We start from the raw sequence: 27,019 nt of genomic DNA, 5'->3' as shown, positions 1-27,019 counted from the left end.
TCAATTAAGCATTAACAATCCACGATTTTACTCTATACCAGTGACAGTTTTAGAGAGTGTTTTATAACATCATCTTTTTAAACTGAGTACCAAATGTGACAGTGCACAGTGACGCCAGTGCCTCTGATTGCACAGTGGTTACTACAAGAAACCACTTGGAAATTTAAAATGTAAAACATGACAAGGAAACATCCAAATGCATGAGGGGTCTTAATTAGAGTGAACCACATAAGACAGACCAAGAGAGAGAGAGAGAGAGAGAGAGGGAGAGGGAGAGAGAGAGTTGGCTTGAGTGTAGACTTGTTTTGATGATGCTGTCTGGTTTTAAAAAAAGAAATGACATCCTTTTTAGCATGTTACTTTTAATTAAATTCACTTTTCACTCATTTGCATGACTGAATTAAAGTTGCAAGATTCATCTGTGATCTCTTAGATCTATGGAGAACTTTAATTCCAAACTAAAGTTGTGTGTAAAAGCTTTTGCAGATCAAACTGTTTGCCAGATTTACAAAAGTTTCAGTAACTCTGGCTTTCTTTTATGCTCACGTGAAAATTCAGTAAAAAAAAAAAAAAAAAGGCAACGCTACAGAGAGCTGAAAATGACAAAATGGCTGCTAACAGGTTAAAGAGCACATCGTAATTGCGGTGTGTGCTAAATTTTCCAGTAATGCAGCTCAGCCATTTCAGCGAATGAGCTAGACACCATAGACACACAATAACTCTTCCTCTTTTTATTATTATATGTTTTGCTATCTTATTGGTATGTGTGTTCTGGAAGCTTCATACCAAGTCAAATTCCTTGTGTGTGTGTGTGTGTGTGTGTGTGTGTGTGAGCGAGCATACTTGCCAATAAAAGCTCGTTCTGATTCTGATTTTAAAGGGTGCCATTACTTTTCTCTGAAATGAACAACTAGTCTTATTTATTGTAATTTGTGGATTTGTGTTTGATTGATTTCTTTCAAATCATTAATATGAAACTACAAAGTTTCACAAAAGTTTCATTAAACTCACTGTTTCAAGAGATTTGCATTAGTCAGTCTCCTTATATGTAAATTTGCTTAACTTCAGGAGCTCTTACAGAATATGAATATTTTTGACATATTCCACATTTTTTGTATAAATGCTCCTGCGAATGATATTACGAATACATTTGTTCATGTCCAGCTCGATAAATGAGGTCCAATGTGTCTATTTTATAAAGAATTTAAAGAGACACCTTATTAAGTGCTTTAATGCCACTAGTTCTTTTTTAAGTGAAATGTCAGTGATTGTTTTTAAAGTCAGTATTTGAAGTTCTCCACTCAGCACCTTCATTAGATCCAAAGCCACACCAGAATACACATCTATTGGCCAGCCAAAGGTTTCACATTTAAAGGTGCAGTTAGTGTTTTGGTGGACATTAGCTGACACTATTTTAAACAAATCCAAACAAATATAGCACCTTCATTATAAGGCTAATGCAGGACTAGCAGTCACTAGAAGTCACACCGGACTCTGTAAACAGCAGACAAAGCCATCAGTGTGGACCACCAAGATCCAACCAATCAGGACAAGGACAATCATGCTGATTGTCGATTTAGAAATCCCCTCTCTTACACTTAGCTTAAAAGGCTAGTGTGTTATTAGGGTGTGGTTTTGGAACTGAACGAAGCTGCTATTTTTATGTTTGAAATAGCACCAGCTAACTTCCAACAAAACACCAACTGCACCTTTAAACGTGAAATCTTTTGGTTAATAATTCAGACACGCAGCCTTTACTCGCTCCTTCACATATGAACACACACTCACATTCTGTTATCCAGCCTGTTCTTTCTCTAATAAAACATTTTCCAGTGTGTGTGTGTGAGTGTAAGTGTGTAAGTGAGTGAGTGTGTGTGTGTGTGTTTGTGTGTTTGTATGTGTACTCACGTGTAGCTTGCAGTAATTCACTTTTACAGTGATATAATTAAAACCCGACCACATGGTGCGACCCCGTGCGTGTGTGTGTGTGTGTGTATGTGTGTATGTTTGTTGGATTGTTATCAGTGTGATCTTTGTACTGAAAACGCCCGTTAGGTACACAAAGTGAATTCGTCTGTTTCGTGAATGGACTGCCTTGTTAGCATTTGTGAATGGATGGGAGGACTCTTGTGTGTAAGCGTGTGTGTACATGGTGAATTTTGTTTTGTCCGTCTGTGTAGGAGTGAGGGTTTTTAAATTGAAAGCAACAGTTAAAGGAACAAAATTAAACACATTGTAGCTAAAAATGAATAAAGGTCCATCTCATTCAAAATCTTTTCTGTAATAATTCCCATGATTCCCAACGCTCCATGTATGTGGTTTAAATGCTTATCGCCAAGCAAATTATTTTTAAATAAACGATTTTGTAAAATAGCAAGGAAAGTCTAAACAAATGTCATTCCAGTTTTCCGCTATGATACATTCATCAATATTTGAAAGGTGGGGCTTAGTAGGGAAAATAACCACATTGAGGCAGAAATATTACCTGTTAGCTACATTAGTCTCATAACTCCACTGCAAAACTAAAGAAGCAAACTTGAGACTCCCAACGTGTCCATTTTATTTTTTCCTTTAATAAGGAAAGTTCAGGTGCATACCTCCTCCCTTTATAAATATACTATATCAAAATATTATTTCACTATAGGAATGTTAAATAGTGTCTGACAGGATCAGAGTGCTGCAGAAGGACAAGTGTGGAGAGAAAGAAGGAAAGTAAAGAGAGAGGGATAGAGGAGGGGGTGGAGGGAGAGAGAAGGAGAGAAGGAGAAGGAAGCTGGTGCTTGATTTGCATAAAGTACGGGGCACGGTGCCCACTGGAGGAGAAGGGTTGGCACTCGGCCCTGCAGACTGGCACAGGAGGAAGAAAATAATGAAAGAAAGACCGCACGCGCAAGAGAGAGAGAGACAGTATGTATGAGTCCGGCAATCAAGAGAGAGACAGAGAATGAGAGGCTGAGAGGGGAGGGAAAGACAGAAAAGCAAGAGGGAGAAAGTGGCAAATGTGCTTCATTAGGGTATGTTTTGTTTAGATGGCAGCAGTTATTACTTCTTCAACACCAGTCGAATCCTCAGAGTCGACCGGCCGGCCATCTGATACGGCTCGTACGCATCGCTCCGTTAGCTTTCATGTACTTAATTTCATTGGCTGGGCATTGAGTCGATCAATCAATCTACCATTGATGAGTTCACTTCATTAGGCTGCATGTGGTGCCCGGCTGCTGCTTTCACCGTTACAGCGTGGATGCCAGGGTGCCTACTGAACCTCCAGTGACCGGTTCGAGGCACTAGGCCTCACTCTGTGTCTGCTTCAATAGTTCAAATTCAGTTCATTTAAAGTGAGCAAGCTTTAGTAGCCATATTGAATTTAAATACCGTAACCATGGTACAAATAAAAATATTGGTGTACAAAAAATGTCAGAAAAGTGTCTTTAGAAGAACTTTAGCAAACTTTAGAAAACTTTCCCTAGCACAGGATTTGTCAAAATGTTTGCATCCAGGCACCTCTTTAAGTATAACATAAATTCCACGGAACTCCTAGGTAAGAATTTATTTTACAAAGACACTCCAACTACTCAAATTTTAAGCTCATTAGTTAAATGTTATATTATATTTTAACTATTTATTCTTCAACTTTTTACTGTTAGGTCCAAGTTTACCTTATTTATATACTTGTTTTTGAGTTATTAAGGCTTCTTGAGTTAAATGCATTTAATTCAATTAACAAGTCGAACAGACTAATGACTATAAGAACTTAATAATAAATATAATAGCTTTGATAATGTTGAGTTGTGATTTCAAACAAAGTAATAAAACAAAAAAAAAAAACATCAAGGATGCCCTGGCTATGCTTCATGGACTTTAATTTTGAGAACCACAACCTTAAAGAGCCTAATTGTAGATAGTATGTATAAATGTATATACAGAATATATGTATGTATGTACAGTATGGATGCATGTATACCAAAAAGAACTGAATAATCATCCACTATAAATGTTAGCATTATGTGGAAGTGGTGGGAAATGATTCTTTAGCTCTTTGCTAAATCGTACGGACTGAAAGGTTCCTTCGTAAAGCCAAAACTGGTTCTTCAGTGTCATCACTTTGAAGCACCTTTTCTGTCAGCTTTTTATTCTTTATACACTGATAGCCTGTATAAAATCTTGGACAGTTAGCCTGTGTTAACAAACCAAAAGGCCAAAACATGGACTACGATGCAATGTATTGCCTAGCCTAAAAGATGTATATTGTTTTGCATTTTTAAGCATATAGTGTGCTTATTTTTCACTTTTGTAGTGTTCTATTTTTTGTACACCTATATTTACCTCAGCCTTGTGTGTAAGGTTGTAGCTAATGCAATGTGATCTCTCTCACACACACACCGTCTGAAATATTGCTTTATATTTACAGCATGGCGTCTCAGTGCTAGTATTCTCTCTAACCTCCTGGAACCGTGCTGTGATTTTTGGAACAATACGCATTTTTTTTCCCCTTGTGTGTGTCTATGTGTGTGTGTGTGTGTGTGTGTGTGTGTGTGTGTGTGTGTGTGTGTGAGAGAGAGAGAGAGAGAGAGAGAGAGAGAGACGCTGCCTCAACAACTAAAAATGGCGCCTGAAACAGTTAAAGTTTTTACAAGTGAATCAAAATAACAAATAAAGACGTCACTCATAAAATATAAAATATACACAGATAAAATATATAAGTTAATGGACAGCTGAAGCTCTACAAGCTGCCATCTGTATTTCCTTTTAAATATAGCCTAAAATATTAATTACAGGCTAAATGTGAAGGCTAACATTAACACTAATTAACCTCTAAGTGTTGTGTAAATATGATTATGCTAATCAGCACTAATGAGGTACAGTAAATGAAACAGGCTGTCATGCCCTCACCTTCAACAGGCTAATCTTTCTGCTTGTTTTTTTTTTTTTTCTTTTCATATGTATATATTTTTTATTATTAATTTATTTATCTAATCTATAATTAGCTTATAAAATGCACGTGGTATGTTCCAGGTTTGTGCAAGTAGTTTAGTTTGGGAAATTAGACCTATTTAAAATGCATTTTTGGGACAAAACAAAAATCTGTAGATGATATTGGACAGTTCCAGAAAAGCATGCTCTGATGTGAAATCATTCTATCTATCTATCTATCTATCTATCTATCTATCTATATTTATGTCTGTAGAAAAGTAATGCATCACTTTCTGAACTCTATGCATCACTGAACTGATGCATCACTTCCTAAACTCTTATATATCTGTAGGATTAAAGCAAACTGTGTGCACTAAAGTGTGTGTGCATCTGTGCTGTTTTTTTGTTTTTTTTCCCCCCTAGAGCTTTTTTTTCCTAGAGCTTTCGGTCTAGGTTATATTTGTAAGCCTACATTTTGTTCATTTTAATCGAACAGCTCCTTTAATGAGGTTAAAGAGAATAAAAGTGAAACTGATGAATGTTGTATTATTTCCTCTGAAGGATAAATATGACAGATGAACCACTTCAGACTTGTTCACGGGAGCAGGCTGTCAGTTATTTCACACGTATTAAAAATACTTAGTTATGTTTTTATTATTTGATTTTTCAGTCTCAGATATTCTCTCATAAAATAAAAACTGTGGTGAAGTGTTTATGCATTAATCTGCTGGAAATACTAGGCTCAGGAGATTATTACTGTATGAGTGTATTATGGATGTAATATGTTAATAGCTTTGTTTTTTTTTTACATAGTGTGTGAACTATCTTGCAGTTATTTCTGGCCAGTTGGTAGAAATATAAATTTAATTTGTTGTATTATTCATCACTTTTCATTTTTAAACAGCTTTATGTTTACAGTCTGAGGACTATCCTGTCTTAATTCCTGCCTTAAATTCCTGTCTTTGGATAAAATCTAATGTAGTAGGTGAATATAAATAGCCATTTACAGACATGTGGTGTTTGCAGGGCCGTTTGTGTTGATGAGGTTATGAATGTTTGAGGAAAAATACGTTTTTATTGTCATAAATATAATATTAAATAGACAACTGAGTGCGCGCGCGGTAGCAGACTTGGCCGAGCGCGTGCTGAGGAAAGGGTTCACGCTCGTGCGGGTCGGCTCGCGCTTCACTGAGCCGTTGTTCTGTTTGAATGGAGGAGTTTATATTTCTTGTCTCTAAAAGAACAAAAACAAAGAAAATATATATATTTTTCTTTCCAGTGACTCATGTAGGCCAAATAGGTGTTTCTTCTCCTTGTTGTCACTCCTCACGCAGAGGGTTTTGTGTCGCTCTGGCTGTGGTGTGTTGTGTGAGTATGACTGGTAGCCAGTTAGCTTCTGAGGTAACGGACAAAAATACAAACATACTGGCGGTGATTCAGATGTCTTTGATGTTTCCGACACAGCCCCTGCAAGGAAAGATATAAGCTTACCCAGACCTTTAGGCCTCTTTTTTTATTAGGCAGCCAATTCACTAATTTATATAAATACTTTTTTTAACTTTATTGGGTACACATATTCACACGTTTAATGTGCTCGGTTATACAGACCTTCACAAACTGACCGTTATTTTTTAAATAAATAACTAATAACGGTCAAAACGGCTGAATGGTGAAGTGCATCGTGTGGGCTGTAGATTTGAGCTTAAATACACTAACATTAATCAACATTAGTGAGCACAAACAGGTTTATAAAGAGTGATAAATATCTTCAAAATTCAAGTTAATCATTTTAATCTGCCAAAAGACCCCTTTTTTGGGGAGGAAAAACGCTCCTGGGGTCAGTATGAACCCAAAAAAAACACATTTTTAATTGAAACAAAATGCAGATGACCAACTAAATATAGACTAATGACTATATATTTTTGTGGCCCTGATTACTTTAAGCATCAGAGCTCTGAGTAGGGATGTCCATCAACTCTCTGGTCAGTTAGTGTCCATTAGTGTTCAGTGAAACCAAGAAGAAGTAAAATATTATCTAATATTATCTATCTAGGAGCAATCTGATGTTTTATGAATTACCTGATGTATTGATTTGCTTTGAATTGGAGCCTCGCAACATTACTACGTCTGACAGAACAACACTGAAGAAGTCTGGAAATGTAATATGTACTTATGTAGTTAAAATACAGAAAGAAATGATAAACACTGAGGATTTGGAAGTTTGTAGTAGTGAAAACCCGCTGCATAGTGTAGAGCCTTGTAAAAAAAAAAAAAAAAAGCAGTTTTCCTAATGGTGACCAGACAAACCTTACAACAAAGACCAAACTGACAGATGTTCCTGTTCTTGTGGGGACATTTAGTCTCCACCAAAATCTAAAAACATGCCCACACACACACAGGGAGCCGTCCATACCGACTCTCTTTATAATTTCCGCATTGCATTTAGTCTCTCTAAAGAGGCCACTGTAGCGGTGCTCTGTAGTGTAGTGGAGATAACGTGGGCTTTTGTGTTTGAATGTAAGAGATACACTTGAGCTCTGTGATTAAACACAACGACTAATATACTCTGTACATTATAGAGTATATTCATATACTCTGTAATGAATATACTCTGATGATACAGCAAATATATCATATACTTGAAGACTTTTCCAAAACGCACAATGTGGATCAGGATTTAAAAGTAGCTAAGAAGCACTGCGGTGTGTAACACTGTACTCTATACAGGTCATTATGTTACACTATTAGGCTTAGGATTTATTGTTGCACTTAGTGTAATATAATTATTTATGCTATATGACATAAACACATACTTTTAAGTTTATTTTATTTATTAAGATTTATTTAGATTGACTTTTAAAATCCTTCTCTGCTATAACAGTCCTGACAGAAAAGTGTATTGTGTCTCATCACAATATCGATACTGACCAACCTGATCTTATCATTTTTTTTCCCCAGAACTATTTTTTTAGGTACAATTTAAGTCATGTGAACTGTTCTGAAAAGTAATGTTGATATTGTCATATACAAATACATTATTATTATTAATAATAATAATAATAATAATAATTGCACACACTCTCCATGCCTCTTAGCTCTTCCAGTTGACGAAATGGAGCAAACTTAAACATGGCCACACTAAAACTGCCTTTTTATTTCATTACACTGAAAATGAATTAGTGTTGAATTAGCTGATAGTAACTGATATTAGAAATATAATCAAATGAGTTCAACAGTAATATAACTTTCTGATGATTCGGATGGTCCAACATGTTTTTACTCTTGTTTTTGGATCTTTTTTTTTTTTTTTAACTCCAGGATGCGATACGGCGGCACCCTGAGACCACAGCATATGCTGCTTAAACTCGCCGTGGGGGGTTTAGCTCAGATTTAGATTAGATCTCCCAATTTGAGTCTTCTGATCGCAATTTGTGCGGTTCTGTAAAGCGGATTATCAGGTCACTGATGATCAAGATTTGTACTTTCTGTACTCAGGTGGTCACCATGACAAAAAAAAAAAAGACCATTGGAATTTTTGTGGCTAGATCTTTAAAAAAATTAAAAACTAAACCAAAATGAGTACAATGAAAAGCTAGATCTTGAGAAAGCATTTCCATAGCTTAGTGTTAACGTCGCATTATCTACAAGACTTCGTCGTAAGCTACTCTTAACTGTAACTTGTTTTGTATTTCTAGTTATTCGACCTTAAGCGTTAGGACCTTAGTATTTGGGCCTTAAGCACTACTTTTCTGTGACATATGAAACAAAAACCTACCTGCACTATATTTTTGTGCACATTAATTTTGTACTGATTAGTCCGATAAATACCGTATCCATCATCCAGACCCGTGGGTCTGTATTTGTTGTGTGTGGAGTGAGTGTGAACGTGGTGGTGTTGGTGAGGAGTATTTGTCTGTGTGTCTCCCTGCTCCTTTGTTTGTGTGGTGGGTCTGAAGGCAGCTGCTGGTTTGGAGGGTCTGTAGGGATTTCAGCCCTGTGTGTTCACACACTGTTCCCATGCCAAGGCTTGCACAGAGAGAGAGAGAGAGAGAGAGAGAGAATGGAGGGGGATTGAGGAAGGGATGGAGAAAGGGAGCGATATGGAGATGGATGAACTGGTTAGAGAGAAGACGACTGGGATAGAAGGATAAGAAAGAGGAGTTGGCGAGTTTTGGGAGAGCGATGATGATGATGATGGTGATGATGATGGAAAGTGTGTTCAGTGACGGATATGGACATAAGGAACAAGAGGGCGGGGTTAGAATACAGCCAAGGCGTCCGATTGGTCGGTGTGAAATTAATGATCTCTGGATTCGGAACTTGTTAATTTGGCAAAAGTGAAAAGCCGTCCCACTGACTGATTCGCATACTACGCTCTCTTCCCTCTCTCTGTCGCTTTCCCTCTCTCTCTCACTCCATCTCTCTCTCCCTCTCTCCCCCTCTCTCCCACCCATTCAGGCCTCGAAGCGTGCGTATTGGTTGAGCATATTGGGAGACTCTGTGCCAAATAGGTGGGTTCAGCCCGGTGCTGGCACACTTTTGGGGCGATGGTTAGGAAAAGAACGTAGGGAGAGAGAGAGCGAGTCGGAGAGGAAAAAAAAAGGGAGAAAGGGAAGCATCGGTCGGGTTTGCCAGCGCTCTCTCGCACGCTCTTCCAACAGCGATTCGGTCCTCTGTTGTGTTTTTTTTCCTGCTCTTCATTCGCTTTCTCGCTACCCCCCCCCTCCTTGCTTGCTGTCGTCCCCTCTTTCCACTCTCTCTCTCTCTTTCTCTCGCTCTCTCTCTTTCAATATCCTCGATTGCAGAGCATACAGATCTGAACAGACGTCACTTGCCACTTTGCCAAACGATTTTTCTTATCTAACACTTTTTTTTGGTGATTATATTCATCATTCCATTTTTTTTTGCGCACAGTCTTTTCTGTGTCTGAGCTAGCAACATATAAAAAATTTTTCTCAACTTTTTTTTTTTTCATGCTTTCCTTTTGCAGTTTGGCATATTAAAATTTTTGGCTCCTACCTTCCTCTAACACATTCACTCGAGGCAAATTTAGCTTGGCATTTTTTTTCTCGACTCCCTTTTTCTCTGTTAGTGTAATTTTTAGGAAAATTACATTTATTTCTCTGGGTAGCCAGAATTAGGACATGCGCTATTGACTAAAGCAAGGAGAGGACCTGCTCTGCTTTTTTGTTTGTTTGTTTGTTTGTTTGTTTATGCTGAAGTTTATGATGAAAGTGCAAAATGGTAACTACCAATGTTTTCTGCTATTTTTGTGTTGCATGCGTTTGTTTGGTGATTGTGCGGTGTTGTGATTATAGTGTGTTGCATGTAAAAAAAAAAAAGTACAAGATCAGTAAAAAAAAAAGTACAAGATCAGTATTGATTAAGTGATTTTTGATTTGCAACATCAGAGATTGATACGGATTTCAGAGAAAACGCTAGATAGTAAAGAACATTACATTATTAAGTTCATTTGTGAGATAAATTGAAATTTACAAATTAAGAAACCTTAAAAAATAAAGAAAATTCTAGAAATTGACTGAACATGGTACGAGAATAAAATGCAGAATTAAAATTAAGCTCTCATATAGTGAAGCATGACTGGTTAAAATTATTTTTTTTGCTAATAGCAAATCTTTCAGATTATTTTTTTGTGCTTTGATACAATCCGAGCTTAAATACCTGCCATTTTGTTATCTACAAATCATGTATATTTTATCTTTTAAAAATATGCATGTTATTAAGGACAGAGGGTTCTGTTCTTCTAAAAACTTTTTAAAATTAAAATTTCCTTTGTTTAAAATTTCAGAGTGCATTTATTCAGAGTGTTCAGATAATATAGAATATTCTTCAGTGTTTTTGAGATCAGAATGACCCGAGTAAGTGTTCATGCTGTTAATGTGTGTGTATGTGTGTGTATGTGTGTGTGTGTATGTGTGTATGTGTGTGTGTGTGTTGCTTAGCACAGCGTTTCTCACGCACACGGGCTCGCGTCTCTTTTACAGACTGTTCATCCAAGCCGCGCTCTCTTTCTCTCTTTCTCTCTCTCTTTCTCTCCTTCGTCTTCCATGCAGCACAATGTTAATTCCATCTCCCCTTCTCTCGTTCTGTTCCCTTCTCCCCCTCTTCCCTACTCCTCCTCCATCCAGGATGAGTTCCACCCGTTCATCGAGGCGCTCCTGCCGCACGTGCGCGCCTTCTCCTACACCTGGTTCAACCTGCAGGCGCGCAAGCGCAAGTACTTCAAGAAGCACGAGAAGCGCATGTCCAAGGACGAGGAGCGCGCCGTGAAGGACGAGCTGCTGGGTGAGAAGCCCGAGATCAAGCAGAAGTGGGCATCACGCCTCCTTGCCAAGCTGCGCAAGGACATCCGGCCCGAGTTCCGCGAAGACTTCGTGCTCAGTGTGACGGGCAAGAAGCCGCCATGCTGTGTGCTCTCCAACCCGGACCAGAAAGGCAAGATGAGGCGCATCGACTGCCTCAGGCAGGCCGACAAGGTGTGGAGGCTCGACCTGGTCATGGTGATCCTGTTTAAAGGCAGCCCGCTGGAGAGCACAGACGGAGAGCGGCTCGTCAAATCGCCACAGTGCTCCAACCACAGCCTGTGCGTGCAGCCGCACCACATCGGCGTCTCGGTCAAAGAGCTCGACCTCTACCTGGCCTACTTCGTCCACTCGCCAGGTCAGTGCAGGACACAACAACGCACAACACACAACCACTGAGGAGAAGGTTTTCATTCTCTTGCTCTCTCCATGATTCTTCTACATCTACACACACCACACACATACATAAACTACAGGCCAAAAGTATGACACCATGACTATCTGTGTCTATTTTATTAGTGAACATCTAGTTTAACCAAAATAATTTCCAAAGTGGTACTGTTGCTCTGATATATTAGATAGGAAAAGTCATCACACGCAATTTGTTGAATTGTAAATGTTTTTTTTTTTTTTTTTTAAAAGCATTTAGATTTTCTGGAGCTATTACACAACAAATTGAGGCATCGACAAAACCAAACACAGACAACAGGCTGATTATCAGTTATACAACATATTGAAATATCAGCGTCGTTATATTTTCATATTTTGCCAATTCTTTAAACACATGTTTAGGAATTACATTTAATAATTGGCCGGGAATTTAGCGTTGTCATGTCTCTTATGTCTTTCTCTGTCTAGTATTTTATTTATTTATGGTTATTCTAAATAAAACAGTTATTTAGTTAGAGAAAAAAGATGCACTCATAAAAATACCCTAATTTAACACAGCTGATCCCATTTACATTCACAAACTTTCTATTGCATCTTTATCTTAATATGAGAACCGGAGTGTATAATGTATGATAAACTTTATATTTTAAAGGTAAAAAGAAAAAAAAAACAAAACAAAAAATCAAGAATAAATTAGTTGAACACTATCCATTATGTTAAAATGTAAAAAAGTTATTAGGATTATTATTGCTTTTAAACTTTTGGCCTGTTTATATTTCAGAAATATTTTATAGACTTTACAACACACACCTCCAAAACATGCAAAACACGCACCTTTCAACATCGCAATGACTGTAATTAGGGAAATGATATACCCGAGAGCTTGCTTTCATCTCTCATTTTAAAGGAACGCAACGTGTAAAAATACATAAATGCTAAATAAACGTTAAAAACGTAAGGAATTGTGACGTGAGCATCGGGCCGAGTTTTACTGCAGCTTCATTATTAGAGCAGTTCTCTTCTGACCTCATACAGTCGAGTTTGTCAATGAGGTTTTAAAAGGATGCAGTGTGTGTGTGTGTGTATGTGTGTGTGTGTGTGCGTGTGTGTGTGTGTGTAAGAGAGAGAGAGAGAGCATTCTGTTGTAATTGGCTTAATACCGCTATGTTGTGTGTAGTAAGTGGCCGGTCTCCCAGTCACAGCCCGCTGTCTCATTGGCAGTGTATTTTAGAGCTCTCTCTCTCTCTGTGTGTGTGTGTGTGTGTGTGTGTGTGTGTGTGTGTGCACTGGTGTGGTGTGCTCTCAATTATTCACTGCCAAATATCACTGCTCATGTTCACCACCATGGATACAGTGTCGTGTTTTTTTTTTTGTGTGTGCGTGTTTGCGTGTGTATATATATATATATTTTTTTTTAATCATCTTTTATATCACAATTGACAGACGTTTATTTGAGGTGTTCATTCGTAATGGGGACCATTCCTGCGTCTGATCGTAGATCTCATTATAACATATAAATAAATTAAAAGATTATAAATGAATTGTAAAATAGTTATAAATTAAAAGTAGTCCGAGATCTTTTTTTTTTCCTTCATCTCTATCACACAACAATGGAAGCACAATAGTCATGTTACAATAATGAATATACGACGTACATCGTGATATTGTATACTATAATAGTCATTTTTAAAAGTATCGTCTGTACAGTCTATACAGGAGTGAGCGATATATGATTTTTATATTCTTCCATGATACACTGTACACATCGCAGTATTTATTTTTGTGCAGGTTAAGTTCAGAGCAACTCGCTAAACCTTGAAGAGCAAATTTCAGAAAAATGCATCATGACAGTTTATCATAAGCATTACATAATGGCTCTGTCTCATTTCACATATTTTGTGCAACAAGCCTAAACACTTATTGTCTTCATTTGGAAATAAGCCAAAGAAATGAGCACCAATGTCCATCGTGGAAGACACACTCATCCTTTGGCCTCTAAGGTATTACTTTTTTAAAGTGGGTCATTTGTTTAAGGTTTAAGGTTTTTAAGAAATTTTTATTGAATAGAAAAAAACAAGTAACGCTCTCCCAAACTGAGCAGATGATAACGAGCTAAAAATCTAGACATGGCACGATAGCGCTTTTTCGTTTCCAGTACTGACACTGATACTGAAACATTGACTATCAGCCGATATCAATCCCATCTTTTATTTTTTTCTTTAAAAACCGCTAAGCTTTAAAATTATTTTTTTTAAACTGAAGCACTAGAGGAAAAAACACACAGCAAAAAAAAAAAAAAAAAAAACACCACAGGTTGTTTTATTTTCACAGAAGTTTTTCACAGAAAAATGACTTACATTGCAAATATATTAAATATAATAAAGTACAAGGGAGAGTCACCTTAAAACTGAAACTTTCTAGAACAATCCAGATATTTTTTTTTTCTTTGAACAAAATGGAGATTATGTATTTTTAAAAAATGATAACAATTAACAATGCAAAAAAATAATTAAAGTTTCCATTTGACTTGCTATTGTATAAATATATTAAAATTAGTCCGAATAAAAAAAAATACAATCAGCTCACGTTATATGTAAACATTTTTAATTGTTAGAAAAAATGTTTTCCAAATTCAATTCCAATCTTTTTTATTTGTTACAGGATCTGATCAAATTCATTCTTTTATTTTTCTCCAATATGTGATGCACATTTATATTGCTGGTATCATGCTGCTCGATACAGCTCCATACTGCTCCATACTGCTCAATACTGCTCAATACTGCTCCATACTGCTCCATACTGCTCAATACAGCTCCATACTGCTCAATACTGCTCCATACAGCTCAATACAGCTCCATACTGCTCAATACAGCTCCATACTGCTCCATACTGCTCAATACTGCTCAATACTGCTCAATACTGCTCCATACTGCTCGATACTGCTCGATACAGCTCCATACTGCTCCATACTGCTCCATACAGCTCCATACAGCTCAATACTGCTCAATACTGCTCCATACAGCTCGATACTGCTCAATACTGCTCCATACTGCTCCATACAGCTCCATACTGCTCCATACTGCTCCATACTGCTCCATACTGCTCAATACTGCTCAATACTGCTCCATACAGCTCCATACTGCTCCATACTGCTCCATACTGCTCAATACTGCTCCATACAGCTCAATACTGCTCAATACTGCTCGATACAGCTAGATACTGCTTGAAACAGCTCCATACAGCTCCATACAGCTCCATACAACTCCATGCTGCTCCATATTGCTCGATACAGCTCCACCTACTCCATACAGCTTGATACAGCTCCATACCGCTCGATACTTGTCGATACTGCTCAATACTGCTCCATACTACTCAATACAGCTTGATACAGCTCCATACTGCTCCATGCCGCTTGACACAGCTCCATACAGCTCCACACTGCTCCATACCGCTCGATACTTGTCGATACTGCTCAATACAACTTGATACAGCTTGATACAGCTCGATACAGCTCGATACTGCTCAATACTGCTCCATACAGCTCCATACAGCTCGATACTGCTCAGTACTGCTCAATACAGCTCGATACTGCTCCATACTACTCAATACAGCTCCGTACCGCTCCATACTACTCAATACAGCTCGATACAGCTCGATACTGCTCAATACTGCTCCATACAGCGCCATACAGCTCGATACTGCTCAATACTGCTCCATACAGCTCCATACAGCTCGATACTGCTCAGTACTGCTCAATACAGCTCGATACTGCTCCATACTACTCAATACAGCTCCGTACCGCTCCATACTACTCAATACAGCTCGATACAGCTCGATACTGCTCAATACTGCTCCATACAGCGCCATACAGCTCGATACTGCTCAATACTGCTCCATACAGCTCCATACAGCTCGATACTGCTCAATACTGCTCCATACAGCTCCATACTGCTCAATACTGCTCCATACTGCTCCATACTGCTCCATACAGCTCCATACTGCTCAATACTTCTCAATACTGCTCAATACAGCTCCATACTGCTCAATACTGCTCAATACAGCTCGATACTGCTCCATACAGCTCCATACAGCTCAATACTGCTCCGTACCGCTCCATACTACTCAATACTACTCAATACAGCTTGATACAGCTCGATACAGCTCCATACAGCTCGATGCAGATTTTACAGGCTGTACAGAGTTGGGTTTATTATTCTTTCCTCAAAAACAGGATAATATTGTAAGAGTTACAGCTGTGAGGTCGTTATTGTGTTAGAAATATTAAATAGTCTCGTGTGTAAAACACAATAAACTCGAGGCTGACCTCAGTGTTGTAAAGGATTATCTCTGCTACTGGATTTCATTTAACATTTACCAGCATGTCTGCCATTTTCTCTCTCTCTCTCTCTCTCTCTCTCTCTCTCTCACACACACACACACACACACACACACACACACACACACACACACACATACCATGTTTGTGCCCGGCAGGGCTGGCCAGTGCGCTGCCCGTTCACAATGTTAGCCCTTGCGGCGCTCTGTTATCTTATCGCTGCTAATCCAGTGTGTCCCCGCTGCTTTTATCGGCCTCCAAATAGCCGCGGCCGAGCCCGGCACCCCGCGGGAAGCCATGCGGGAATCCAGAACCGCCGCTAGCACGCCGTGCCAACACACCTCCCCAACTCACACACACACACACACACACACACACACACACACACACACACACACACACACTTGCAGGCTGTATTTCTAGGCCTAGGTCTTCTGTATACATCTGTGTGGATGTGATTATTTAGGGTGTTTTTATATAATAGAGACCCGATGAATAATTTTATTTGTTTGTTAATGTTTGCCCTCTGAGGAGCCAAACTCAAATTTTATGTTTCTTTTTTTATGCGGTTTTGTTTAATCCACGTGGTTCGTTTATTCAGTGATTCGTGCTGCATGTGTGTCTGAATGTTGTGGAAAAAAGAAAACAGCGGTGGGTTTATTTTTTTTGTCCTCCGTCTGTGTATTTTTTGCGGAGCAAGTTGGTTACTTTTATTTGTTTTTCTGGCTCCGCTCTTTGTCCTTTTGATTATTGCTTTTGTAAACATTTTGTTTAGAGTCGCTAAACGCTGCCTTCATTGTCAGACTCGCGTAGTGAGCGCTCCTTTTGTGTGCCAGAGAGAGAGAGAGAGCGAGAGAGAGAGAGAGAGAGAGAGAGAGAGAGAGCGACAGGGAGCTGTGAGTACAATAGTTCTGATTGGCACAACCTCAGGGCCATTGGTGTGGGAAGATGCTTCTTACTCGTGTGTGTGTGTGTTGCGTCTTGCCATGAACAAACAGGCTCAGCCATGTTCCTCACTTTAATACCACACTCTTCTTTCCCAGCACAAACACAAACAAAGCCGTTAATGTAAGAGCGCTTGCAACATGATGTTAAAGATAAATGTAAGAGTGTGTGTGTGTGTGTGTGTGTGTGTATGTGTGTGTGTGTGTGTGGGTAGAGTGAGGGGGCATGTGTATGGTGTGGACCGACCGCTGATAGCGAGTGTGGCCGTTATTATCATTTTAGCTAATTATAAAAATACATTTAACTTTAGCTTTATTAGTTATTGTATCAGTACGTCTGCACGATAATGACTAAAACTATTGTCATGATTCTTTTTCCTCATCGTACTCATTCAGCCAGTATAGGAAAAAAAAAAGTATTTGCACGGCATGTTTCTACGACCTTAAATCAAGAAATCAGAAGTCAAAATTCATCACACTGAAAGGAGCATATGCAAATTCCTGACGTTTCCTTCAGCATCAATTTCATCATCATCATCATCATCATCATCATCATCTACCTGCATGATCAAACTAACGTCTCGTCAGAGTGTGTGTCACTTTGTCTGATTTGCAGTTAAATATCCATATCAATATTATCAATAAGTATAGAAAATATAGTAAGTAGTAGGATAGTAACCATAAACCAGTGTGTGATCTGTAACTGTGAATCCGGACAAAAGCAAACATCTTTACCAGCTCATTAGTCCTTCAGTTCAGTAAACAGGTTCGTTTGCATACAAGTGGCACCATGAAGCGCTTGAGCAGGCAGGATCGTTAAAGAGATCATGCCAGTTTTTTTGAGGTTATTACTAGCCATAGCTCCGATATCTGATATCCGATCCACCATTTTTTGCTGGTATCGGCCCGATACTGACACTGAGCATCAGATCTTCTGGTTATTCCTAGAGACGGCACTGATCCGATACCCAGGATTATTAAAAAAAAATGTATTTATTTGATTCCACTCCTGTAACAAACGGAAAAGATTTGGAACTAGAAAAAATTAGACATGTTTTTTTTGTTAGGATTGCTTCTTATTATATTTATACTGTACTTGCAGTGTGATTGATTTTTGTGTGAAAGCTGCAGTTTTGTCTAAGTTGTGTTTGTAGCTTTTTTCTTTAGTTAAAAAAGATCATTTTAAAGCTTAGTAATTTATAAGGAATAAAATGTTTTGGATGGGTATCGATATTCAAGGTTTCAGAAAAAATGGTATTGTGGCGTTTCTAGTTATAACACAATTTCATATCAACACTAAAACACGCCATTTTGGTAGTCAGGCTTTTAATCTATATAATCTATATAATCATAAATCAGAATTCAGTTAAATCTGACCTGATCGAGGTATAAAACATTTCAGTTTCCTACCTGATAATAACCTTAAACAGCTTTATTAAAAACAGAGCAGCTTCCATTACTGTCTTTTTTATTTTCAGCAACCTTGGAGGAAAACACGTCTAACTCAGCTTCACTGAGATTTATTTTCCCCCTTTCCATTTATGCGATTTAGTATAGCCTGCTGAATGCTTTCCCTTGCATAAAAGAAACACTTTGCTTAAATTAGGGTGTGTTTAGTGTAAATGAGATGTATATGAGTGTAAATCGGGGCGTGTTATATGTATATGATGTAAATAAAAGACGTATATAAGGGACAGGAGCTTTGGGAGCTACTTCCACACATTTCATCATTTATGTTCATATCACTGTTTGTCTTTGCGTCGTAAGTTTCACCAATCTGATCAGCGCTCAAATCTTACCTGGTTTCTACACAACTTAAGCTCATGTTCCTTAGTGGCACTAACTAAAATAATCTTTTAAATGCCAAATATAAACACAGTTGGACAATAAATAAGTGTATAGTAAGTAAATAATAGACAAACGGGCAACTACAAGCTATCGTAGGTCTCGTGATGAGAGTTTTGAGGAAAACATAGCGAATGTGGAGTTTAGAATTGAATCAGAGTCAGTAAAAACTTTATCTGAGCGCACTAATATCGCAATCGTGTTTAATCGAGGAAGCTACATATCATGATTGCAAGTTATTACTGTAAAACATGGGCTTAAAATAGGTTCTATACGTTAACCAAATCAAAATCTTGAATATATTTATTTAAATAGCTCTTCTTTTCATTTATAAATAAATTATAAACATTTATAAATGTTTACTGACTCGTCATAGAAGCGTTTACTTAGTTTTAAACTGAAAAATAAGTTACTAAAGCAAACGTTTGGATATTTGGATAGGTGCACTTTTTTATGACTAACGATGCTGCGTTATTAGAGTTCAGTATTTCGTGTTCAATGTGCTGCAGAGGAAATTTGAAGTCACACTGTTTAGGAGGTGTGAAATGTGTGGCTTCGGCCATTTTAGGTTTTTCCTCCGCCTCTCAGAGACCGTCCCGAACCATGCCAAAACTGGAATTTGGAACAAAAATGAAGCCCGGAGGGAGAGAGAGAAGAAAAAAAGGAAGAGAGCTAATAAAAGAGTGCAAAAGAAAAATAACAACGTACAGAAAAATTTTCCTTAGAATTGAAATTTTTACGTATGGAGCATTATTGCTGCCGAAGTAAGTTGATTTGTGGTGTCAGAAAAGACAACATATGTGTGTCTGTGTGTGTGTGTGTCTGTGTGTGTGTGTATGTGTGTGTGCATTACACACTGATGTGTAAAAAAAAAGAATAAGACAGATGACAGAGTATTGAAGCTTTGTTAGTCACTCTGCGCTAGACACGGCGAGATAGGTCTAGCGCAGAGTGACAGGACAGATCTCTCTCTCTCTCACACACACACACACACACACACACACACCCGCACACACACCCGCACACACAGAATTACATCATGCCGCAGTTTAAATTTTATTTCAGCACCTCATTGTAGGCAGATCAGGGCTCTCACAAGATTAATGAAAAAATAATGTCCAGCTTTCAGAAAAGAGACAGACAGAGAAAAGCAAAACAAATCTCTAAATCTTTTCTAAATCTCACTTCTTTGGCTGCGCAGCAAGTTTGGAGTCAGAGTGCTGTGTCCTGCTGGGGTTCAGACCAACACACACACACACACACACACACACACACACAGCGTACAAAATTTCATACACGCACATACAGACCCATGTTCGGTTTAAAGAACACACAGTGAAATTATAGGAGAGTTGGGAGTGACACACACACACACACACACACACACACACACACATACACAGGCCAAGTCAGACTGTAAGAGGGAAGCCATGAATAGCTCGACTAAATGTTTATGGTCAGATCTTTGTTATCAGCTGTGTCTGATTTTCTTCTCAGGAGGAAAAATCCACAATGGGAAAGTCCATCACTCTAACACACACACATCTACATTTCTTCATCAACCACAAACAGATCTCTAACCTACACAGCATTGTATTAAACATTTCACACACACACACACACACAGAGAGAGAGAGAGAGAGAGAGAGAGAGAGAGAGAGCAGATTATAAACATGAACAACTCTATATGAGCTTTATATTCATTTCCATACCAGGATATTAGAGAGAGTTTGGCTTCTACCTCCTGCCATTATGTACAGCGCCACATTTCTTTCTTTCTTTCTTTCTTTCTTTCTTTCTCTTTCTTCCCTTGCTATTTTGTTTCTTTCATTCATTACACATTTCTAATTTCTTTCTTTCTGTCATTCTTTTCTTTCCTTTACAGTATATATAACAGTGTGTGTATGTGTACTTATTCACACTGACAGCAATGCTGTTATAAATAATCATACATTTGTCTATTGTTAATAAATACATTTGTAATAAATGTATTGTTTTTCTTTATATTTAAAAAGTTACTTTTTTTAAATGAACACTGGAAAAAAACTGTATTTTTTTTTTTACAGTTTTATGTACAGATTAACACAAAACAGTCACACAAGCACAAACGGTTTTTCTATGTGATTATTAATGTATTGGTAGATTTTGCTATTTCAGGATTACAGTATGTTAATGAAGACAGCTATAGCATGAGATAAAAGAGACAGAGAGACACACAGAGAGACAGACCGAGAGAGAGAGAGAGAGAGAGAGAGAGACGAGTACAGCCCAGTCTGCCGTTTTTTTGGCACCGGTCTCAGTGAGCTGTGTGTAGAAGGTGCCAGAAGCTCATCTCTGCCAACCTCTCTCCCTCTGATCCTTTCTTTCTCTCTCTCTCCCTCTTTCTCTCTCTCTCTCTCTCTCTCTCCCCTCTCTCTCTCTCTTTTCACCCGTTCTCTCCCTGCGTCTCAGAGCACTCGATCCCGGCCTTAACCCCCTCTGCCTCTGCCTCCACGCAGCTTTCCAGCACAGCGATTAACGCTTTTTTTGACAATTAAACAAAAAAGACACAAGTGTAGCAAAATCTCAGTGTAACAATGAAAACATTTTCAGTATCTGTCACTTTCACACTACCTGCATCTGTGTCCCGGTATTCATTCTGTTAAATGTCGGTGTATTTTATGAAAGCCAGAAATATATAATCTTTCTGTACACAGCTTGGTGCTGCTCCATTTAATTCCTTTCATGTTCCATTTCAGTGTTATGTAAGTTAAAGCTGCTGCGTTAAAAACTCGTATCCTATCATTAGGGCCAACAGCTCTCAAGACATTATGCAAAATAACAGTTCATTTCCTCACTCTTTTATTGCTCCTGCTAGAGAGGACAGTTAAATCGTTGTCTTGTCTTAGGACAATCATCTGCTTCTAAGAGAGTCTTTTCAAATTGGTGTGTCATGTCTCTAAGCACTGTGCAGTTTATTGTTCATCCTCATTCCTCACGCACCCAAATCAACCGTTAAATGCTTCTTAATTAGCTGGTGCCTTAAATCAAAGGTCTTAAAGCTGGGATTTATAACATTTAAAAGTAAGAATTTCAAAAATGTTGCTTGATGCTCTGTGAGTGATAGGAAGGTTGTGAGTTCAAATCCCAGAGCTGCCGAAGAAACAAGAGCCTTAAAGCCAGATACAGCCACGTCTTGCTGCTGCGCTCCCTCCAATTCAATTCTGACCCAGTTTACACTGACCTTTTCTAAGCAAAGTCCAATAAAACGAGCCCACACAAGTGATGCGTGTTTTCTGCCACTTCTCTAAAGGACGACCAAAGCCAAAACCTTCTTCGTTTGAGATTTAGATACATGAAAGAGCAGAATGTGCTAGCCTTCAACCTCACAGTGAAACTCAAAAGCCTGACTCTCAACACTCAGATTGGATTTTGACTCACTCAACATGAGTGGACGTAAATTAAAAAAAAATGGATTGTTGAAAGAGGCAAAATTAGTGCTTTGTCTCCGCACACAATTTAAGAGCAGTGAGCTGGCATCTCTGGTGGAATGTGTCAAAACGGTAGCAGCATTTTCTGAAGAGACAGAATCCCAGAGGCTCCGGACTGACTCGCATTTTTTATGAAGCAAAAGTTTGGACATGGCCTTAAGACGATGAAGAGGAGGAAGAGGAAATGAACAAAGGATGAGACTGGAATGGAAAGGACAAGAAGTAGGCAGGCTTGTGATGTAGGTTGTTTATGACAGCATAAACATCAAAACTCACATTGAATCTGACACTTTTCTCACAGGTGCAGTGTTGTTCTTGCTTATGGCTACTCTGTGGTGTTAAATCCTTTATGATTTATGTTTTTGTATGTTGGCTGACGTCAGTTGTTAATTAATATGACAGAAATGAAGATCTTACCCAATAGAAAAGCATTCGCTGTAACCATATCCATGGCCGGAAGTCAAGGAGGAAAATTTTTTTTTAGGTCTCTCTGGGAGGGAGGGACATACTCTCTCTCCCCTGTCAATCACAGCGATACTAGCCAACTGCAGGCATCAGAGGAAGCATGTGTTCACCTTCACCATCCCTGGTTAGTAGTTGCCCTGTGATAGGGAGGCGCTAGCTGGTGGGTGGGACCAAATTGTGAAAGATTCACCTGTGAAACTTTCACACAACTAGCCACAAGGCGCCACAAGGTGCAAGCTGAAACAATGAAACTATTTTACTGCTACACAAAGCAATTGAAGAGTAAATCAAATGCTGGTTCAAGCGTCTGTTCAAACATCTGTCATGTTACAGTTAGCTCAACTAGTGACACACCTTTATCCTTTTTTGTTGTTTTGTTCAGGAGTGTGACATGTTCAGACGTCAACCCAGCAAATCTTGGGTTTCTAAGCTAATAGAAAAGAGGGAAGGCAAGAGAGTAAATACATCACACATTTTTGCTACACAGGCTCCTAAACCCAAAACCAAATGAATGTGTGTAAATAAGTGTGGCTCAGAATTTAACAGGAAGAGCATCTCTTCTCTCTCGACCCCCATGTGGCTCGTCGCTGTGTGGAGGAGAGGAAAGCTTGCTGTTTGTTTACACACAGGACAGGATGATAGAGTGAGAGAAAGAGAAAGCAGGGTAGTGTAACGGTGTGTCAGGGTTCGTCTATCTGCGTTCATGTCTATGCGTGTTTCTAGAGATGATTGTCATGTGATAAGCTCCTCATGGATAAACTGTGTGTGTGTGTGTGTGTGTGTGTGAATGGTGGCATGTACATATATGTGCATGCATGTGTGAAGATCAGTGTCGTCTGGCACCTGACACTCCGTCTGGTGTCCGGGTCTCGGCCTCTGGTTGCCATGACAGCACAGGATGGCATTCTGCGGTGACCGATGCTGAGGTCCAGACGATAGTGCCAGCTTTACCATGGAGTGTGTGTGTGTGTGTGTGTGTATGTGTGTGTTTGTGTGTTGCGTACACACCAGGTTGCCAGTAAGACTTGGGTGCCAACTAGCTGCTAATGCCTCCAGTCGCACCTTCGCTTGGTGTAAAGTCAGTCAACGGTTTGCACGAAGGACGGATGAATGAACTTCAGGGTTTTTTTTTTTATTATCTCTCTTGCTTTAAATTTAAGACTTCATTCATTTATAATTTCAGCATTTTTAATTTTAATAGCTGTTATTTATTCCTGTTTGAATGTAACTGAGACTAATTTTGATCTTCTGTAAAGAAGTCATGTTTTATCCTTAGAAAACTCCCAGAAGTTTATTTTAAACTTTTTACTTGTGTAGTAATAAGTTGACACACTTGCTATCCATCCTGCGCCCTTTCCAAAGAAAAAAAAAAAAAACAAGCAAACTCTTAGCGGCCCCGCCCCCCCTCCCCACACACAAGCCATTCCTCATCGGCGATTGGCTTTGATTTCGACTGGTGCCATGGCAACCGTGTGTCCCAGTAAACCTTGCTTGGGCAAAATCCAAGGTGCGACGAGGGCAGTGTCGGTCGGCATGGAGACACCGCCCGTCTGGTGACATGGCCGCCGTGCTTGGGAGAGGTGTTGGGAAGAGCAGGGTCCCGAATACCACATGATATGGAGCAAAAAGAGGGATGGAGAGACTGTATATAGAGGCAGGTTGCGTTGATCTATGCAGCATGGCTCAGCGCCCAGATTCAACTCCTACATGGACGAGAGACAGAGAGAGTCAGTGAGAGAGAGAGAGAGAGAGAGAGAGAGAGAGAGAGAGAGAGCACTATATAGTTTACTGTATATAAAATGGTTATTTTGAGTGTCGCTTGAAATATACTATAATCACAAACACATTTACAGTCAGACTCTAAAGCTCAGCCAAGCTGTACTGGAACAAAAGCTGCTCGAGGTAGCCATGATAATTTGTATAGAAGAATTAATTGTGTAACATCTTTTAATTCATAAGAACCTAATGAAAAGGCGTAGAGAAATGTGTTCAGAAAAAAAAGATTGCTTCAATATCCGGGTCTCAATTTGTGTCCTCGTATTCTCAGCAGCTTTTCAGGTTTTCGGACCTCATAGGGATTAAGCTGGTTTGTGACATCATAAACAGTTTTATACGGACAGTACCGGTACTCTGAGGTAACAGATTCGGACCGATCCAGTCCGTATATTTACAATCAATCAGGATCGTGGATGGAGAAGCAGGGTTTAAAAATCACGGTGATCGTCTCAAGTGTGGTAACTGGCCCAGGCCATAACAGACTGTGTGCATATAACACACACACACACACACATACACACACACACATACATCTGCAGGTCACATCGGGATAGTGAGGGCTATTTTTAAGACGTACTTGGAAAACACACAGATGTGTTCAGACGTAGTCTTTGTCTTGGCACAGAGAGAGAGAGAGAGAGAGGCAGACAGACAGTCAGTAAGAGAGAGACACACACACACAAAGTCAAAGAGAGACAGAGTGAGGGAGAGACACAGAAAGAGAGACAGACAGACACGCGCTCACGCACATGCAAAGAGAGACACACGCACAGAGGGAGAGAAAGACAGACACAGAAAGAGACAGTGAAAGACATAGACAGAGAGACACACACAGAGTCAGAGTGAGATAGACAAAGCCACAGAGAGAGATAGAGAGATAAAGAGAGAAAGAGAGAAAGCGAAAGAGAGATAGAAAGAGAAACACAATCACAGAGGCAGAGTGAGCGAGACAGAAAGAGAGACAGAGACAATGAGAGAGACACGAAGGGAGAGAGGAAGAGAGAGGGAGATACAGAGTGAGTGAGAGACACAGAGACCCAGAGACACATACAGAGAGAGAGAAAGAGGCAAAGTGAGTGAGTAACAGAGAGAGACACACACAGAGAGAGAGAGAGAGAGAGAGAGAGAGATTATGGTTTAGACCCACAGCGTTGACTGTGTGTAATATTGTTGTACTTAGATTTAATGTAGAACAAATATGATATATGCAGTAATGTCCTACTTGTGGATGCCGGTGTTACCGCCCCTCTCTCTCTCTGTGGAAAGAACACAATTACTTTTCCTGTTCTGCGTCTGCGTAGTATTTGTCTTGGGTTTGATCATACTGCCTGATCCTTTCACACACACACATGGAACCCATCTGAACGGCTTCGGTTTATTTGTGTTTCGTTAATTCTCTGGCCGTCGTTCATCGCCTAAACAAAACCCAAACCTCAAATCGCTCCTCCGACCCTCCTCTGGCTATGGAACGTACTGCACATAACATTTCTCCTAACTTGCTCGTGTAAATGTGGCTGTCAGATGGAAGCGTCTCACCGCTGCTGTCTGTGGAAATCCCTGTTTATAAAATGACAAAAATTTTAGTTTATATCCAATCTTATGTAGATTTTTATAAAAGAGGAATAAAAGAAATGATCAAGGCACAGAGCTTGTAAGAGTATCAGACAGCTATCAGCCAATCAGAGACGAGTATTTTTTCTTGACCATGCTAGTCCAACTCTACGTTTTACACGTTAATTGTTCTTTCAGAATGATCATGATGATGATGATGATGATGATGATGTCTTTTTCAAAGCAGGACTAAAATAGTGAAGGACGGCTTACATTTTGTCTGCTTTGGCAGTCATGTAGGTCCACCTGCCAACACGCACACACGCACACACACACACACACACACACGCACACACACACACACACAGACACGCACACACACCTGGGCCTCATTGATGCAGCACAGGTTTTCCCAGAGTGCCACAGTTGCAGAGGAAGTGGCCACGTTACCTGGATCACTGCTTGGCAACACTTGCTGCCAGCAAATCCTGCCAATCGCGCCAATCACACTGTGAACATAGTGTTATTATTGTTGTTGATATTATTGTCGCCGCTGCCAAAGAGAGAGACATGAGTGTTTTCTCTGTGTAAACATTTGTCATAATTATCCTGTTCTATACTTTTTTTGTCTTGTGACTCAAGCTGAAAGCAGCTACACGTCGACTAAACAATCAGAAATGCATGGAATTTGGAGAAATAACGATTATTATTCGCCGTATGAATATGTTCAGCTTTTGTTCTAGTAGTAAATGCTATTTTTTGCAGATCTTCCAGTGCTTTTATGTCAGTGTTTACATCACAGCATCAGCTACTTGCACGGGAATAATGAAAAAGCCATTAGCACCGCAATTAGCACTCAACAACGTCCAAAATGCTAAGAAACACAATCTCAGCTGCAAAATTCAACTCGCTTAGTTAGCATTATAGTCTTCGTTAGCGCATCTCATGCAGTTAATGTTTACGAAATGTTTTCTCATAGTCATCATTGACAAAATGATGTTTGGAAAC

At 39.2% G+C, this 27,019-nt stretch overlaps 1 protein-coding gene across 8 annotated transcripts in view; it reads left to right on the top strand.

The window, feature by feature from the left end:
- nfixa (nuclear factor I/Xa) overlaps positions 1-27,019 on the top strand; it is a 113,189-nt gene that overhangs the window by 35,796 nt on the left and 50,374 nt on the right. For 7 of the 8 annotated variants that reach the window (XM_053230128.1, XM_026932202.3, XM_026932196.3 and 4 more), the window contains one exon: positions 11,061-11,592. In XM_053230128.1, the coding sequence (XP_053086103.1) occupies positions 11,175-11,592 (418 nt within the window). In that variant the 5' untranslated portion in view covers positions 11,061-11,174. Of the gene's footprint in view, positions 1-8,950; positions 10,156-11,060; positions 11,593-27,019 lie in introns of those variants that run through there. The other variant, XM_026932199.3, reaches the window with a different exon arrangement.

This window comes from Pangasianodon hypophthalmus, chromosome 26 (assembly GCF_027358585.1).
Source record: "Pangasianodon hypophthalmus isolate fPanHyp1 chromosome 26, fPanHyp1.pri, whole genome shotgun sequence".
Classification (NCBI taxonomy): Eukaryota; Metazoa; Chordata; class Actinopteri; order Siluriformes; family Pangasiidae; genus Pangasianodon; species Pangasianodon hypophthalmus.
This window is presented reverse-complemented; position numbering and strand designations above follow the sequence as displayed.